At 40.3% G+C, this 14787-nt stretch overlaps 1 protein-coding gene across 1 annotated transcript in view; it reads left to right on the top strand.

The window, feature by feature from the left end:
* The window catches only part of LOC134652964 (dorsal-ventral patterning protein Sog), a 105242-nt gene extending 91893 nt beyond the window's left edge, over window positions 1-13349 (top strand). The window contains exons 4-16 of the mRNA XM_063508213.1: window positions 3957-4016; window positions 4130-4389; window positions 4481-4614; window positions 5708-5981; window positions 6057-6338; window positions 6774-6948; window positions 7834-8000; window positions 8398-8607; window positions 9214-9393; window positions 9993-10113; window positions 10854-11095; window positions 11772-11948; window positions 12423-13349. Of these exons, the coding sequence (XP_063364283.1) occupies window positions 3957-4016; window positions 4130-4389; window positions 4481-4614; window positions 5708-5981; window positions 6057-6338; window positions 6774-6948; window positions 7834-8000; window positions 8398-8607; window positions 9214-9393; window positions 9993-10113; window positions 10854-11095; window positions 11772-11948; window positions 12423-12569 (2429 nt within the window). The 3' untranslated portion in view covers window positions 12570-13349. The remainder of the gene's footprint in view (window positions 1-3956; window positions 4017-4129; window positions 4390-4480; window positions 4615-5707; window positions 5982-6056; window positions 6339-6773; window positions 6949-7833; window positions 8001-8397; window positions 8608-9213; window positions 9394-9992; window positions 10114-10853; window positions 11096-11771; window positions 11949-12422) is intronic.
* Window positions 13350-14787: the final 1438 nt, after the last annotated feature.

Below are 14787 nucleotides of genomic sequence, written 5' to 3'. Positions count from 1 at the left end.
ATATGTGTACTTATATAGCGGCTCCTACCTGACAACTATTGTTTTTATATACTATTCCTTACTCCAAATAATTGCATCGTCCTTTTTAAGATCAATTGTTTTTTCGAAAAAGATACAGAAACGAAGTGGGAGTAGCAATCTGGCATTTAATGTGTCTCTTAATATGGAAATAATGGTTCCGAATGAACCTTCAAACACAAAACTTTTCCATTAGATTTAAGTTTAAAATACTGCTGTGTAAGTTGTATACACGTACGTCTTAGTTACTCCGTAGCGTAGTTCCAAGAGATACTGTCAAATAAAGAGCTTGTAGGTTTATAGAAACACATAGCTCCCTTTTGTCTTGCACAGTCGGGTAAAAACGGCACTTATGTACTTACTAGTCACATAATAAGGAAACGACAAAAGTACTAAAATATCTTAGCTCTAGTAATTTGGATCGTAGAGGCAACTAAGGCAATTAAGGAAACCTTTACTGTGCTAAAAGTATTATTATTGCTAAATACCAATATACAATAAACCTAAAGATGCCTAAATGGGTCATTTACACAGAACATTATTAAACGGGTTAGAATGGCTATCACGCGCAGTTAGTATCGGAACCGGTGTCGCCGCTCGTTCCTCTCCACATTTACTAACACTCGCGCAACGGTAGTAAAAACTTGTGTGCCTGGTGAATGGATACGCCTCCTTTAGACAGATTTGATTTCTGGCTTCTTAATCTGAAGGTTATTGTGGCGCAAAAAGGCATGTTTACTTTGTTTTCGGTCAGCGCGGGTTTGCTCAAAACCGGCGGCGACACGTACCCTGCTCGCATCGCCATTCTAACTTGTTCTGTGGTCATTTATCTGTGATTTCAGTCTATTATGAATGTTATTAGTAGTTTGAATAGGTTTTGACAAGTTTTTTACGGTTCTCTAAATTACGAGTATGAAGTACGACATCGTGTTTTCAATTAGGGTTAACGACATATTGACACAGAAAGTATTTAGCGATTGTTAAGAAATTGAAATCCCAATTTATTTCAGTACCATAAGTGCGTAATGCGTATGTCTGAGCACAGATGCTCGATTAAAAGATATAACCAGGGTAAGCATATTAAAGAAAGCTGTCGCCGGCTTCCCAGACCTGAAGGCCAAGGCCACACACGCTTCCTCGTTATTGATAGTACGTGAGCAAATTTAATAATGAGTAGAAAACGCTTTAACGCTATGCGTATCTTCATTTTTGGGTTGTGGGCTCAATTCTGGCTCCGATTGACTGTGATTGGCGAAATAAGGTAATTGAAGTACACAGTAGTACCTAATATTGGACGTTGTATGCAATCGACCGAATATGTACCTACCTACGGATGACCCCATAGTATTTCAGGTAGGCTGTAACTACTAAAAACAAATACTCAAATACAACACCGGAGTGCACTAAATATTCTCACACTTGTAAAAAAAAACTCTTAAGGAAGAACGCAACGAGCAGTTTAAATTTAAAGTCGTATTTATTAGCTTCGATTGGTTGTGCAATCAATATTTGATTGCCATTTATGAAATTGACTTGCCAATTCATATGAACGTTGATCTACACCTATTAAATAATGACTGAACGACTATTCGTTTGATATAAAAATGAGTTTCTAAAAATAGCATCGTGGGTAAGTTAAGTATAATTATGCCATTAGCAAACACACACACAGTATGAAAGTCGTCACGATTTTTTTATAGATTATCACGTAGGTTAACACAAATATTGCACTGCTAAAAAGTTTAGTTAAATTAAAAACCGTTACATACAAAATTAAATAAATTTTCATTTGCTGTAGATGGCGAGTTGCCGAAAATTGTGAAATGAACTCATTTTAATTTAAATGACTTTTGATAAGTAGGCTGTCATTTAAACTGAGGGTTCTTTAGACACCATTTTTCTACCATGAATTATTGATCGTCGCTTTGTATGCGCGACTTTGAACGGCGCCGGCGTCGCTAGTCTGGCGCCAGGTTACATCATTCGATTGGAAAACTCACAACGGCTGCTGTATGTAACAAAAAATATGATAATATATCGTACTATTTTCCACTGTTTACCAAAACTAACGTTTGATGGCTGAAGGTCAATCATGGTAATTGGGTAGCGATCTCTTTCTGTTTTGTTAGGGTTGTCAAGTTTGCGCGTCATACGCATCACACCGAGCAGCGAGTAGGTACCTAATGTAATGAAAGATGCGCTTGGCACTATGAGCTACGGCGGCGCCGAATAAGTATGTATAATACGAATCAAACTGTCACAGCTCAGTCTCGTCACGTCGTAGCTGATGAAAAGTTTAAATTTTCGCTAAATGACATTAATGAGTTTGGTCGTAAGGCGCCCAGATGCCGAAGCATTTGTGCGCGCATAAATATTCATTACACTACACACACAGGCGCCCGAGCGTCGAGCCCCGCCAAGTCAAAGGTGCTGCGGCGCCGTACGCGCCCGCAGCCTCTGCTGGTCTTTACCTGACCCCTTAGCTCGCTTAACAACACACAGAGACCAATAGTAGGTACCAAAGAGAGTTAGTACTTAATATATGTAACGTTAGAAATTCGCTAGATCATGAATTCCTATCTAAATATCATTATAAATATAATGCGCTAGAAATATGTTTGCATATTCGAGATACTTTGTCATATTGTAATACATGCAAATCATTGGCCGTTTTGTGCAAAATATGCTTGTTGACTTGGGCTCTGCTCTTAGTGCACTTGCAAATATTCTAGACCATCGACGCTGCACGTCGCCGCCGTGGCGCCGTGCGTCAATAAATTCGGTCCGTCCCCGGCCTATAATGAATTATTATGGATTACGATCTGTCTTCGGGCATAACTGAATGCGTAAACAGGTCCCGTCGTCATATTTCACTACTATGAATGTTTACTGTGCATCTGCAAGTCTTGTGTTGCAGAGATTTCAATTCATTTTATAACTACATATTTGTGAGTACGACCTAACGAAGCCTGCAATGCAATTATTATATTAAACATATTATTATACAGTTTTGTAGTCCTACTCTGATATTTGTCAGTAACTTTAGGTATCGCTCTTATGTATCTGATGGCGACTATACCTAGGTTTCAAACCTTTCAAAAATCTTTTGTATGACACAGACTTCGATTAAATTAAACGAATTGACTTTAGGTATAAGGTATAATGTAAATTCATGACTACTTGCAACACGTAATAAACATAAAATGATCTCAACGACTGTCCAGGAAAAGCTAAAATATGATAGTTTACAATACAAGAACCAGTGCATAGTGCATATCGACAAATCGGGTGCCATCAAAGTGTCGCGCGAAATGTCAGTGCTCTCTCTATTTCCGTCCAGTGCAAGACCCAACAAGAAAGCTATGCAAAACACAAATTCTGCTGTCGCCGTCTAGACGGCCTGCTACGATTGAATAACATTTGATCCAATCAACCCGAATGGAGAGGTCGACAGGGTCTTGCCAACCGGCTGCAGGGTCTTCATTGGCGAATAATAATGCCCACGCAACCGACTTGCAAATAACTTTATTGCTACCATTACTTCCTCTTATCTTACAAAATTATACATTAACATTACCACGGCCTGGCAAATTACTAGCGTTGATATACCTAGTAATATAACCAGTGCGATTATTATTATTAGTTAAACTTTATGTGGGATTACGGGATGGTGACGGAATGGTGAAAGCGCTTATAGGCACTCACAATGTTGTATTGCAGAAAATAGCTGAGTGTGTAGCTACAACTTAATATGTAAGATATCAAAGCATTGAAACGATAGCAGAACATTTACTGATAGTATCAGTAAATGTCATCAGTCTGATACATTTGTCTGATATCACCTTCGGTTCAAATTACCCGTCTAAATATTTAGACTCGAAACTATTGTGCATTATCACTGAGCAGACCGTTTAAACATTTTTCCTTTATTGTTTCAGCACCTGAGGATAGCCCGATGGTTGTTATGGGTCCTGAAGAAGACGAATTAAGTATGAAACGTAAGGATACTTTTATGATCATTATTATGAAACTTAATGATAACATTGATAAGCTAAAAACACAGTTTTTCTGTTATCTGGGATGTAATGTAGCTTTTAAATGTGATTTCTAGATTTTGCTGCGCTTTTGACGGGTCGGTCTCCGCTATGCATCCGTCGCGATGACATGACCGGTGTGCCAGTGGCTCCAGGGGTGGCCACAGCTCGTTTCACTTTCCGACGACGCCACCTGTATTGGTCGGTGATATTGGGTCCTTCGATGACACCCCCAAGGGCTCTGTCCTTTCTTGACAGAGGGGAGAGATTATTGCTTGAGCATCCTTTGAAGAAGGCGAAAGGAGTCCATGCGACATACGAAGAGAAAACAGAGAAGGTACGTACATAAACGTGCTTTGGATTCCTTTGGCACCTATTTCCGTTGCGTTTCTGAATATTCATTCTTACCGCTAATCTGTTCTTTACAGTTGTGCGGCGTCTGGCGCCGGGTCCCTCGCGAGTACAAGCGGTTGCTCCGCGAGGGCTCCTTATACGTGGCTTTGATATGGGGTGATGAGAAGAACAGCTCTATGGACAGTACCTTGAGCGGCCGCATTAACAGGTTATTAGAAAATGTCGCTTAAACTATCAACAGTATTTAAGTTTTTGGGTTTAGCTTCGAGTATTTGCGGATGGATACAAATAATACATAAAATCGTAGGTAATTATGTCATAACAAAAATATTATTTTCACTCTACTAAATTTACGGATAGACTAGGTATTAACATACATACGTAATATTTTTACATACTGGGGATCAAAGCTTCGCTAAAATTGATCTCTATGATAAAGTGCCCTTGAAGCAATCATTCTGAGAATTGTGAGCCGACAGCCTTATAGCACGTTGTGTATTGTAAATTAACTAACCGTGTGATGAATTGCGGAAAGTACCGACTTTACTGGTATCAAGATAGGAAAAATACCAAGTAATGCAGTTCCCATGCCTACATTTCTTGCAAGTAGGTATCCGAGCGGTTACTAATTTCCAAGACTTAAATTCAAACTACTGTCGTTAATTTGCCAATTCTTTGTGACAAGAATTTTAATTTCGGACGTGTACTGTGAACTAAAGTTTAGAAATCATAGGAAAAACGTAAGCATTGAAATACTTGTGTGATCTTTATTTAGGTACGCACAGTGTCGTAGTAGTGGCATAAAAATAAATACTCGCGCAACAAGACGCCCAGACGAAAGTGTTAAAAGTTAAAACACGCATTCATCTTCTCAAATATTTATACGCGTCGCCGGTTACGTCACGTTTGTTTACTAGACTTGATGCTCTAGTTTTCCCACCGCTATTAGGTTAGGAAGCACCATTCCCTATTATTAAAAAGTTTTGGTTTATGGTGTTAACTTTTAAAATAAACCATTTACCACACTATTGATAAATATAAATAAAAAAAAATCTTATTCTGTAGTTACCTATTATTACATATTTATTTCTTATTTTGATTTGTGTAACACTTACCTTTTGTTCATCATGACGTTATAGTTTATTGTACTCAGTAGTGTAGTCAGTCAAGAAAGTGGTAGACTACTTTCTTGGCTGACCGTACCTAATATTGTATCTAACTATAAGCTTAAATATGTTGTAAGTTTGAGTAATACCTGCTCTTAGACTTAATTTTTTTTTAACTATTATGTGTTTGATCAGGTACCCGGCATTATCCACGGAAATGTTCACGTCACTCCTAGAGCCCGAACAACCACCTTCAGGTTTCGAAAACGGAGCTTGTGACGACGTCCGCATACCTGGCCAAGAACCAGGATGGTGGGGCGGAACCGCAGTGGTGACTGGGGCCGCGGGAGCGGCGCCCAGCTTACACCTAGCTCTGATTTACAATGGAGTCTTCCCGCCGACCGGTAAAGATTATGCTGTCAGAGTGATGCTCACACTGCCGGACAAAAACCAAACGATTATAGACGAGGTAAATATTATCATAACTTTAACCAATTACTTAGATTTCATTGTTTTTCGAAATTAACATATCTTTCTTCCACAGATCCAACCTGTGTCTAAACCAAGCTATGAGATAAATATCCTCGAAGTGTCTACCCCGGTATCAGCAGCAGAACTACGCTCACTATCTCGGGGCCGTCTACTTCTGACTGTGGAAGCAGAAGGAGCCCCTGAGCGCCGCATTTCAGGAAGCGTCAGGCAAAGGGCTGCCTGTGAGGTGTTCCATTCCCCACTGCTAGCAGAAAGAGCACCTGCCTCACTTGCTCCTGAGGGCATGGCTGTGCTGTACATTGATAAGGAGGGATCGCTTGTGTATGACATACAGGTACGTCTAATACCTTATGTATTGATACGTCTTCATTTTTTAAATTTAATTGAAATACGTAAGAATTGATAAAAAGCGCTGGTGGCCTAGCGGTAAGAGCGTGCGACTTGCAATCCGGAGGTCGCGGGTTCAAACCCCGGCTCGTACCAATGAGTTTTTCGGAACTTATGTACGAAATATCATTTGATATTTACCAGTCGCTTTTCGGTGAAGGAAAACATCGGGAGGAAACCGGACTAATCCCAATAAGGCCTAGTTTATCCTCTGGGTTGGAAGATTAGATGGCAGTCACTTTCATAAAAACTAGTGCCTAAGCTAATTCCTGGGATTAGTTGCTAAGCGGGCCCCAGGCTCTCATGAGCCGTGGCAAAATGCTGGGACAAACGCGAGGATGATGAGACGTAAGAATTCATCGATTAAATCATTTATTTTCAGGTCGAAAATTTGGGAATCACTGATCCAAAGATAACTCTAGTCGAAGAACAAGGAAAACGTCATTCTCAAGTTGAAATTCTGGACACAAGAATGGGAGTTCTGGCTCGACCCAGTGCTCGCATTTTTCCACCGTTGTACGAAGATCAGTTGGCTGTCCATATTGGAGCTGATGCTGGTAAGTTATTATTTATGAAATAGGTACTTACAGATTTAGTTTATTGTATCTAACTGGTGGCGAGGACATCATAAAAGTTTTGCAAAGTTATCAACAAGCCAGTGTAGAGATTGAAAACCAAAAACGATTAAGGAATGGAATCAATGATGGGTGAACAAACCGCTAAGTTGTTTCACCAAGGAAGAATATGACTATCATTATCAGATTTATGTACATATTTCCACGAGTATGTGAACACTGTACCGGCAGGTTCTAAGAAACCACTCAAGGGAAAAGGAAATGTCTACCGCAACTTGTAATTGTAGATACTACTACAGTTGAAGGGCATCCTTATTGCCCTTATCTTGTTAAGTAGGTAGTTTCCAAGAATCCTTGAATCCTCTTGTTACCGACCTCATCTTGTGACGACCACACTTTAATATGTTCTGTAGTGACGACGATTTTGTGTAGGCTCATTTAGGTAAGTTGCAAAAAAGTCAAAGTTAAACGCAATACATTTCTACAATATTGAATATCCGTACAGACAGCAATAAAAGTAACGGATAAGACTACGCGTCAAAAGTATCTACCGTACTCTAACCTCTTAACAAAAAGATATAAATAAAGAAATAAAATAAATAAAAATTGTTTATTTCGGACCAGCATAATCCATAGGAGTGTTAGTAAAATGCATCTTAATAGCCTAAAGGTTAGTTTACACGGAAACATAACACATAAAACTACTTACAAATACCCTGACTATCAGGACTACTTGTCCCTCCCTACCACATATATATATCTATATATGTAGAATAAGTAGACTGTAACAAATACTTCTGAAAAATATTAAGTAATAAATAATGCAATTTCCGAAATATTATACGGCCCGTGTTAATTATGTTCCAGGTCCCCCTATCCTCCGCGGCCGCCTGACGTCCCGGCCGCTGCCGGACGCGGCAGGCGAGGGTCCTGCGCTGCTCCGCCGAACCGACGCACGCGCACCCGTCTCCGCCACCCCCGTCGCTGGTCTTGCTTGGCTGTCGGTTGATTCTCTTTGTGGAATTCATTATGAGGTAACTACATAGTTATTACCTAACCTCTTGACGGTTCACCCGCCGCCAGACGGAGGCAGGTGATTAAGCAAGTTTTCACAAATCTGTCCTATTTATCTTAGTTGTGTTATTAGGCAGAAATGTAAAGCTGTTTTACACTCGTACGTACTCGACTTTGGAAATTATACTTCTTTAAGTATTACATAATATCTTTGAATACCTCATTTTCCTGTCAGGCAATACATGCTAATATTTTCTCGCAGGCTCTAAATAATCTAACGACTTACTTATTTACTTTAATTTTTAATCATCAATTTATAATCGTAATTTGTTAATTAAAGCATCTAGTGCTTTGTGAATTCCTCTGTCTTGTTATGTATTGTTTTACGTTTGTTAACTTTTTGCTCTCTTCGATAAGGTGGTAGTAACCAGCAACCCGGGCGTGTGGTCGGCGTTCCTCGAGACCCACGCGGCGTCGGGCGCTAACTCGCGAATGCTGGCCGGCATGGAAGGCTGCGTGCTGGAGCCCCACCCTGCAGAGCTGGCAGCCTTGTACACTGGAGCTGCCTATCTGGATCTGAGGGCACCGGACAACGACACTGCTTTATTGCGCACGCGATTACCACAGGTAGGAACCCAATATTTTAGGCTTAATATTATTTAAGTTTTGCCCACCACAAATCCGCATAGCAAAAAGATTTACGTAGTGTAACAAGGTTCGCTACGTGATTAACGTGATTAAGTTCGTAAAAGATAAGTTTGTTTGCGAAGATTGCGAAGTGCTCCTTGGAGTGTGGCGTGGTAGGTACTTATATTATTACCTATACTTACTTATCACCGTTAAGTCGATGCAAACTTTGGCCATCTGCAAACTCTATAAGTTACTCAGTACTTAAGGGACGAATTCATGTTTTCTGTTTCGGTTTTTGGCCACGAGGTGATCAATTATTTTTCTATCTTAGTGTGTGTGTGTGTGTGTACTAACTTTTTTACTATTCGTTCATGCTTTCGGAACAAATTAAAATAACACTCGTAATTTTTTCATGCTGCTTATCTAGATGACAAGAATTATAAGGTAAGACTTATGTACGTTACAATATCTAATTAATCTAAGCTTATCAGTCATCCCATTCAATTGTTCTACGTCTCGCTAAGGAGAAGAAGTTACTCGTATGTCCCTATAAGTATCTATTCATTTCCATCATTTTTCTCAGTTTACATTTACCTATTTTAGATAAGCGTGCCCGAGTCGTGCCTACCATCGTTGTCCTGGCCGACGGACAACACGCTGAGTGTCAACTACCCCCCAGAGCAGACGAACTCGCTGCCGCCAGACAACTCGTTGCCGAACACTGCCTCGTGCTACTATAATGGAAGATTTTACGAAGACGGTGCCCAATGGATGGCAGCTGAGGTATTTCGGATTCCGTGAATCTGCCCGTTTTATTAAATTCTAAAAGGTTAAGTATGTTCAACTAAAAAGTAGTTACTGAGTTTAACTATTTAAACCTGTTTTTGTCTAAGTATAATCATTTTTGACAACCCTTCGGGGTACCTAAAGTCTATTTTTTTATTCGGTAGACTAAAATGACATTTCATAGTATGAAATGACACATGATGTTCATACTCTGAAATGTCATTATAGTCTACGGAATAAAAAAATAGACTTTATAAAAAAGAAGATTTTAAGGTTAGATTACTTACGTATTTCATGAAAGCTGAAAATTCGATATAGTTTTAGAAGTGTAAGTACGTATGTATGTACACTCATGGCCTCCTTCTGTTTTACCCTGGACACCGCAATTAATGTCGGTTTCAATTTATAATAGTATGAATTCGGTTCGCCGGTATAGTATATCCCGTTAAGAGATTTAAATCCTTTTCATGTCACCAAGACAACAATATTTACAAACTTCTTTCTAAATTATACAACGGGACTTAATCTGTATAATTTAATAATGTGTAAAAATCGTGAAAGTTTAAATCAGTGTTAAACTTCTTTCTCTTTTCCAGTCATGCAACATGTGCGGTTGCGAGCATGGCGTCCTTCGCTGCGATCCAGTCAGGTGTCCACCCGTTAACTGCGCCGTGCCAACTATCCAGCCTCCGGGACAATGCTGCCCTATTTGCACCAGTGAGTTTGCTTTTTTATCTACCTGTAAAATTATTACAATCGTTTAGTTCTGGGCGTCCTTAGAAGGCTCTAAAACAACGCAACTTTTTGCGATCTAGGACAAATGTATCTCACGAACAAAAACGCCCCATGGGATAAATGTGTCAACTCTTTCGATGGAAGCTAACATTTGATAAATTTATCTGTAGTCGTTTTACCTCTACACTTGATCAGGAAAGGTGAATTTCACCACGGAGAAACACACTTTACTTGTACCTAGGTATTCTTGATAAACTTTCATTTTTAGGGTTCCGTACCCAAAGGGTAAAAACGGGACCCTATTACTAAGACTCCGCTGTCCGTCCGTCCGTCCGTCCGTCTGTCACCAGGCTGTATCTCACGAACCGTGATAGCTAGACAGTTGAAATTTTCACAGATGATGTATTTCTGTTGCCGCTATAACAACAAATACTAAAAACAGAATAAAATAAAGATTTAAGTGGGGCTCCCATACAACAAACGTGATTTTCGACCGAAGTTAAGCAACGTCGGGCGGGGTCAGTACTTGGATGGGTGACCGTTTTTTTGCTTGTTTTTGTTGATGGTGCGGAACCCTCCGTGCGCGAGTCCGACTCGCACTTGGCCGGTTTTTTGATAGACCACTTACTGATCCCACCATTCTCTAACCCTCTATAGTCCCTCATTTTCTTACTCGAGTACAATATACCTAAGAATTAAGAATATAATGATTGCTTTTTCAGATTCTACCACAGCAGTATGGAACGAGTCTCACGGCTGCCACTTAGCCGGGCAGTACCACGCGCCCGGCTCCTCGTGGCACCCGTACCTGGTGCCGGGCGGCTACGACACGTGCGCGGTGTGCACGTGCGAGTTCCCGACGCGGCAGGTGAAGTGCCCGCGCGTGCGGTGCCCGCCGCTCAAGTGCTCGGACAAGGAGGCCTACAGGCCGGACAAGAAGGCGTGCTGCCGGGTGTGTCCTGAGGTCAGTTCAGCAACTTACTATTTAAACCAACACAGTTTTGACTTTAAAAGACAAACACACATCTTTTCGGTTGAACACAAGTCGAGTAACTGTAGATGTAACGGACTTGTCAAGGTATCCTGAGGTGACGGTAGGTACGTCACTAGGTAGAGCAAAAATGAAAACGCCGCGTTGGTGGAATTTTGGTTTCAATATCTAGATTATTTACAGACAGGTATCTCCGTAGGTATAGTCGCTATCAGATATATAGGAGCGAAATTATTTGAACATATACTTTAATGTCTAGATAATAGAGGCTTCAGGTATTTGTAAACACCTTATCCGCTTCGATGTATTTGATGCATGACTGTGCGCATGAATTCTAAAGAAAATTGTAGAATAAATACAGCAAGGCCGAAGTGAGGCATTTTTTTCGGCTCGGACCCTGATCTCTTTAAGCAAAGATATAGCATTATTGAGCACTTTCTTTGACCATCAAAAGGATGGTTGCGTTACTGAATAAAGAGAAAGACGATCCGAGCTGAAAAAATATCTTCTCCTTAGCTTAGCCTATAGCTATTAGGGTAACTTGCAATTGGTTACTACGTTTAATGTTTTCTACGTCTTGAAGAATATTAGGTATGTGGTAAAAATTTGACCTATAAGTAAAATGTTTTTTTTCTTCTACTATTTCCAGAAAAAACCTGAAGACGAATCGCTCATCAAAGATCAAGAAGGTGCACCGAAGACTGCGGAAGAAATCCTGGCCGAGGGAGGATGCAAGTTCCCCTACGGACCGCTGGCCAACGGCAAGGAGGTGCACCCCAACATACACTCGCACGGCGAGCAGCGATGCGTCACTTGTCGCTGTAAGGTAAGACGGTCTTACCCTTTATTTTCTACCTCGGTTGCTCAGAAACTAGAGTTTGACGATTCATATTAACTCACATTTATAGACGGGTCTAACGCGAAATTTATTCATGGTCGCGGCCAACTAAAGACAATAATTAACATTATGTGTAGTGGGTGGTTTGAAAATGTGATGTCTACCCCAAACTTTTTCATACACTTTTCGTCGGGTAGTTGCACAAATCTCTGTTTTGACATTTTGCTGAGACTTTAGTTGGCCGCGACCATGACCAGTGAAACCTGTGTCGAAACGTCGGTATATAAAGGTAATTGAATAAATTTCGCGTTAGACCCGTCTATAAATGTGAGTTAATATGTGTTCAAAACGCGAAGGTTTTAAATATTATTTTGACGATTCAGTCAGTTAGCGACATCTAACTCTAATGCTTTGACGAGTGAAATCTGTTTGAGGGTCGACTTAACTTCTTATATGTTTCAGGATGGCGAGGTGACGTGTGTGAAGAAACGGTGCGGGCGCGGCGCGTGCCTGCGGCGGCGGCGGGGCGACACGTGCTGCGCGTGCCCGCGCCACCGCCGCCAGCGCGCGCCGCGCCTGGCGCGCCCGCCGCCGCCGCCGCCGAGCTGAGCGGCCGGCGCGCCCCCGAGACCGACCACCCTGCTATGTTAACATCTGCGGCTAGCGGGATTTAACGCTGCACCGACACGGCGAGCCGCCCGGCGGGTGTTGACGTGACACGGACGCCGGGGCCCCGCCGTCGGCCCCCGGCCGGCTCGTAGGCTAAGTGAGTGAACGCTTCGCTCTATAGACTGATATATTTTTATGTACTCGTGCGATTCGAATGTCTAGTTGTATGTAGTCGGCGGTCGCGGCGCGACCGCGTCGGCCCGGGATTCCGATCGACGGACGAATTTTAGCTTTATTGTGTATTATTCGGCGATGAATATTTACTTACCCACCGGTATTTTAATTGGTATTATGATGTCACGAAATTTTATAGGCGCATTACACGCTGACCCGACAATAAACACGTTTAGAGTATTAGAGCTCGCGCCCGGGAGTGAGAGAACGCGAGCGGTTGATATCGTTGAAGATGTGCCATATTCTCTTAATGTAAATATAAATTATTATTTTTTACTTTACTCATGTGCATATTTATTTACGATTGTAACGTGTATGTGCGTCACGCACGCTTAGGTAGTCGTGTTTGAACCATCACAAGCTATCATTGGATTGGTCGCCTGATTTGTGCATTTGCTTTTAGTTTTATGTCAGTACAGTTAACTAATTTAATTTGTAGTCCTCTGTGGAAACTTGTCTGAAGGTGCTTTTAAGTCGTTGCAGCAAAGCAAAGCAGAGATTTTATATTATCGACTGCAAAACAGTCATTTGTTTCAAAGCTTGTAACTTGTAATACAAGTGGAAGTCCCTTTTTGACAGCTTTTGTTAGAAAGGGACATCCACTTGTAATACAAGTTACAAGCTTTTGATAAACAGGGCACGGTCTCAACTGAAAAAGCACCATGCCACACTAACGTTTATTGACGTATTTATGGCATTATGATAAGCTTGTACAGTGGCCTACAGGTCAATTTTGATTGAGTGTACGTATGCCAGTGCGTGAAATCGAGTCACACGGACTCCTCAAGCGACAGCTATTGTTATTCATTCATTATAAGTAATTATGTCACGTAGGTTATAAATAGGTGCAGATAGGTTGTGGCGACCGACATCTCGTCGCCGGAATGTGAATGTGTAAATAATTTAGGTATCACTTTACGTTAATGTTTAATTGCTATATAGTAATTAATGTTTTGCATTGTATATTATTTTATACTAATTACATACGGATTGCACTGCTATGGTTCAATAAGTAGGTAGCGACTAGTTTGATTAATTACTAGGTTAACGATTAGTTACGTAATTAAGGAAGCTAGTCCAAATGTTTGAAGGAGGGAGCCAGGTATCCAAGAACCATTTTGAGAGATCATTTTACAATTCATTATAAGTTACTTAAGTAATACTTTTATCTTAAGGATTTAAAAAAATTAGGTATAAAGAACAAAATTCACGTTATTGTGGGTTCTAGTCCATCAAAATATGTATTCGATTTTGTGATTACATTTTATGTTACGGCTATTTGTGGATGTCATATGGATATCAATCTATAACAAAGGCACAAGGAGTTATCTTGATTTAATTTTTGTTTAATCTAACAATAGGAACGTAGCACTATGGCTTGCGAATAACATAAACTAATGGCCATAAAGGATATGAATTCGCTTGTACTGCAATGTTTTATTATTTAACAATTATTATAATTATCATGTCATCTATTGAATGGCTAATGACGTAATAATATTATAGCCACTACACGGCCACTGTATCGTGTTGCCAATATATTTCTGTTATATTTATGTAGGTATGTACAGTTGCCATTAGATATATTAGAATGGCCAAGGTGCTCAAAAATATATAGCGGAATATGCACTTTATTGGTGACCACATTGGCCGCTCCAATATATTTGATGGTGAGTTTACTCATACGGAGAGGACTTCAAACACTGAACCAAATTATGATCAATCATTTCGTTATACCTTTACAAGTTTTATTTATTCTCTTCCTAAATTTACATATCGTGAGTTGTTTAAACTCGATAAATAGTTTGTAAACAGTACGGTTAAAGAAATAAATTACCTGTGAACACAACAGTCAACTTGGTTTTAATTGTTTCCGATCTACTTTGCTAATACCGTAAAAACTACGGTATAAATGGTTGCAAAGTGCATTTATAATATAAACTCAATAATAAATTGGTAAATATTTGTAAACTTCTGCGTAAAA

Source organism: Cydia amplana, chromosome 12 (assembly GCF_948474715.1).
Source record: "Cydia amplana chromosome 12, ilCydAmpl1.1, whole genome shotgun sequence".
Lineage (NCBI taxonomy): Eukaryota > Metazoa > Arthropoda > Insecta > Lepidoptera > Tortricidae > Cydia > Cydia amplana.
The sequence above is the reverse complement of the archived record's forward strand: the minus strand, read 5'-3'. Positions and strand labels throughout refer to the sequence as shown.